A 2,588-nucleotide genomic window follows, 5' to 3' on the forward strand; every position below is an offset into this window, starting at 1 on the left:
CTTGATTTAACAAGTTGAAAATCTGCTGAATAATTCATGAAGAGTGGAAGGGCTGAATCTTCCTGGAATGATATACAGTGTACGTACTGTGGCACAGGAGAAACTGCAAAGCTTTGTATCAGTTGCTGCCGTTTCTGCTGCTGATTGCAAGGTGCTGCTGCTTTTGGCATTTTCACAGCTACCAAATCCTCAGTCGTGCTCTGGTCTGCTAACAGCCATCTGCTCCCTATGGACCCACCTTCGGTAGATACAGCCTGTGGGATCTCTTGCTACCTACCTGCCTTGGACACTGCTGTTCTCTGGATCGTTACTGTGAACCGCGTTTTCTGGACCGTGCAGCTTGTATGACTGAAACCTGCCTTAGAGTCCCTCAGCTGCACAGCCTCCCTTGCGCTCGGTGGGGGATTCCTGCAGCAGGATCTTCTGACCCAGACAAGGATGGGATTTACAGGGAGAAGTCAAAACTGAGCTGCATTCAGCGAGATGCCCAACGCCTCTTCCTGGAGTGCTAGCTCGCCTCTGCTGCTGCTCTGGGAGGACTCCTCCGGGACCCGCATCTTCCTGTCGCTGCTCTATGCAGTTTTAGCTATCTCAGGGACTTTATCCAATGTGATGGTCATCTATTTAGTCTTCTCCTTCAAGAAGCTGCAGACAACCAGCAATGCCTTCATCGTGAACGGCTGTGCGGCAGACCTAAGCGTGTGCGCCCTGTGGATGCCCCAGGAGGCTGTGCTGGGGCTGCTGCCTCCCAACTCCTCCTCCCTTCGCTCGGCGGAGTACCGGCTGCTCCGAGGGGGGCTCCTCGGCCTCGGCCTCACCGTCTCCTTGGCCTCGCACCTGCTGGTGGCCTTCAACAGGTACGTGCTCATCACCAAGCTGCCCAGCGTGTACCAGGCCCTCTACCAGCGGAGGCACACGGGCTGCATGATCGGGCTCTCCTGGGCCCTCGCCCTGCTCCTGGTCCCGCTGCTGCCCGGGCTCTGGACCTCGGGCTCTGCCCAGCAGCCGCCCCCGCGGCAGACGGACGGCAGCTCTCGCTACACCGCCCTGCTCCTCGCCCTGGCCGTGCTGGGCCAGACCGCGCTGCTGCTCCACTGCTACCTCGGCATCGTGCGCCGGGTGCGGGGCAGCGCCAAGCGGGTCAGCGTCCTCAACTTCCACCTCCTCCACCAGCTGCCCTTCCCCGCCGCCCCGCCGCCGCCCCGCCGCGCCCAGCGCCGCCTCAGCAGCGTCTCCGTCCTGCTGCTCTGCTGCGTCTTCCTCCTGGGCACCCAGCCCCTGGTGTGGGTGAGCCTCCTGGGCTTCTTCCTGCGGCCGGCGCCGCCGGCGCTCCAGGCCGCCAGCTGGCTGCTGCTCTGCTCCCTCTCGGCCCTCAACCCCCTGCTCTACACGTGGCGCAGCGAGGAGTTCCGCCGGGCGGCCCGCTCCGTCCTGCCCCGCGCCGACGGCCCCGCCGCCGCCCCGCGCCCCACCACCGCCGCCGCCGACCCCGCCGCCGCCCCGCCCTGCCCGCAGCTGCCACGGCGCCGGGGGACGGCGGGCAGCGTCAGCGCCGCCGCCGCGCCGCGCTGAGAGGCCGCGGGGCACGGCGGCGAGGGCCTCCCTCCGCCCCGCCGCGCCCCGCCGCCTGGCGGCGCCCGCGGGCCCGTCCCGCGCCGGTCGGGCGGGAACAGCCGAGTCCCCCCTCAGGCCGCTCACCGCCCCTCGCTCCCGCCGGCGGCCACCTCACGGCGCCGAGCCGAGCCGCCCTCCCGCCCGCCCCCTCTCGAGGCCCGGTCCCCTGGCTGCCGCCACCCCGGTCGCGCTGCTTCCTTGGCGCTTTCTCCCGTTGCTCCTTCCTGACCCCGCGCACCTCGTCCCTGACAGGCAGCCCGAGGCTCCGGCTGCTTTTCCAGGGCACCGGGCCGGGCGCTGGAGTGGGGGTCTCCTGCCCGCCAGCCCGCAGCGCCGCTCCCGTCCTCCCCCCTCAGCTCCGACCTCGCTCCCAGCAGCTGCCCGCCCCCGGTGCCGGCCAGGACTTCAGCCAAAAAGCGGTGGATGTAGAAATCTGGGATAACTGGTAAATATGGCAACGTACGTAACTGTCGTTATGCTTTAAAGGTTTCGATATGACAGGCACCGAGACAGCTCTTTCTGAGACTTAAGTTTGTTTTTATAAAATCGATTCAATTCTTTCAGCATTTGAACTAATTCTTTGAAGTGAGCTCCCTGAACACAAGGTTCACTTGTGAAGAACTGGCAAGCGTCTCATTACAGACATGCACAAATCCACCACAAATCCACCCTCCTTCAGCTTTCCCCGGCAAACTTCCAGATGATGCTGTCTGTGGAAATGGTTAAAAAGAAAAACACGTACACCTTTGCAGTGATCTGGTTTGGATATTTGATTTTGAAAGCTCTTTATATAAGGCCTGTCTTGACAAAGGCCTCTCTGCCTGTGTAATGCACTTGATAAATACAATGCAGTATGGAGACCAGTGTTGTCCATCTAACCTTGTCACCTGTTCAGTTACCGGTTTGTTTTGTTTCTGTTAAATATGTTACTCCTGGAGTGCGATTTCACAGCCTCTGCTAAATATAAAATGACA

The 2,588-nt window shown here is 62.0% G+C and overlaps 1 protein-coding gene across 1 annotated transcript; it reads left to right on the plus strand.

Annotated features, from left to right (window-relative positions):
• Positions 1-483: 483 nt before the first annotated feature.
• On the plus strand, positions 484-1,572 carry GPR88 (G protein-coupled receptor 88). The gene has a single exon (XM_009958104.2). It carries the CDS (start codon positions 484-486, stop codon positions 1,570-1,572), a length of 1,089 nt encoding a protein of 362 aa, XP_009956406.2.
• The last annotated feature ends 1,016 nt before the right edge of the window (positions 1,573-2,588 follow it).

The sequence above is a fragment of the Leptosomus discolor genome, chromosome 3 (genome assembly GCF_034619465.1).
Source record: "Leptosomus discolor isolate bLepDis1 chromosome 3, bLepDis1.hap2, whole genome shotgun sequence".
NCBI lineage: Eukaryota > Metazoa > Chordata > Aves > Leptosomiformes > Leptosomidae > Leptosomus > Leptosomus discolor.

Coding starts and splice junctions, on each gene's coding strand:
- GPR88 (XM_009958104.2), top strand. CDS start 484: ATGCCCAACGCCTCTTCCTGGAGTGCTAGCTCGCCTCTGCTGCTGCTC.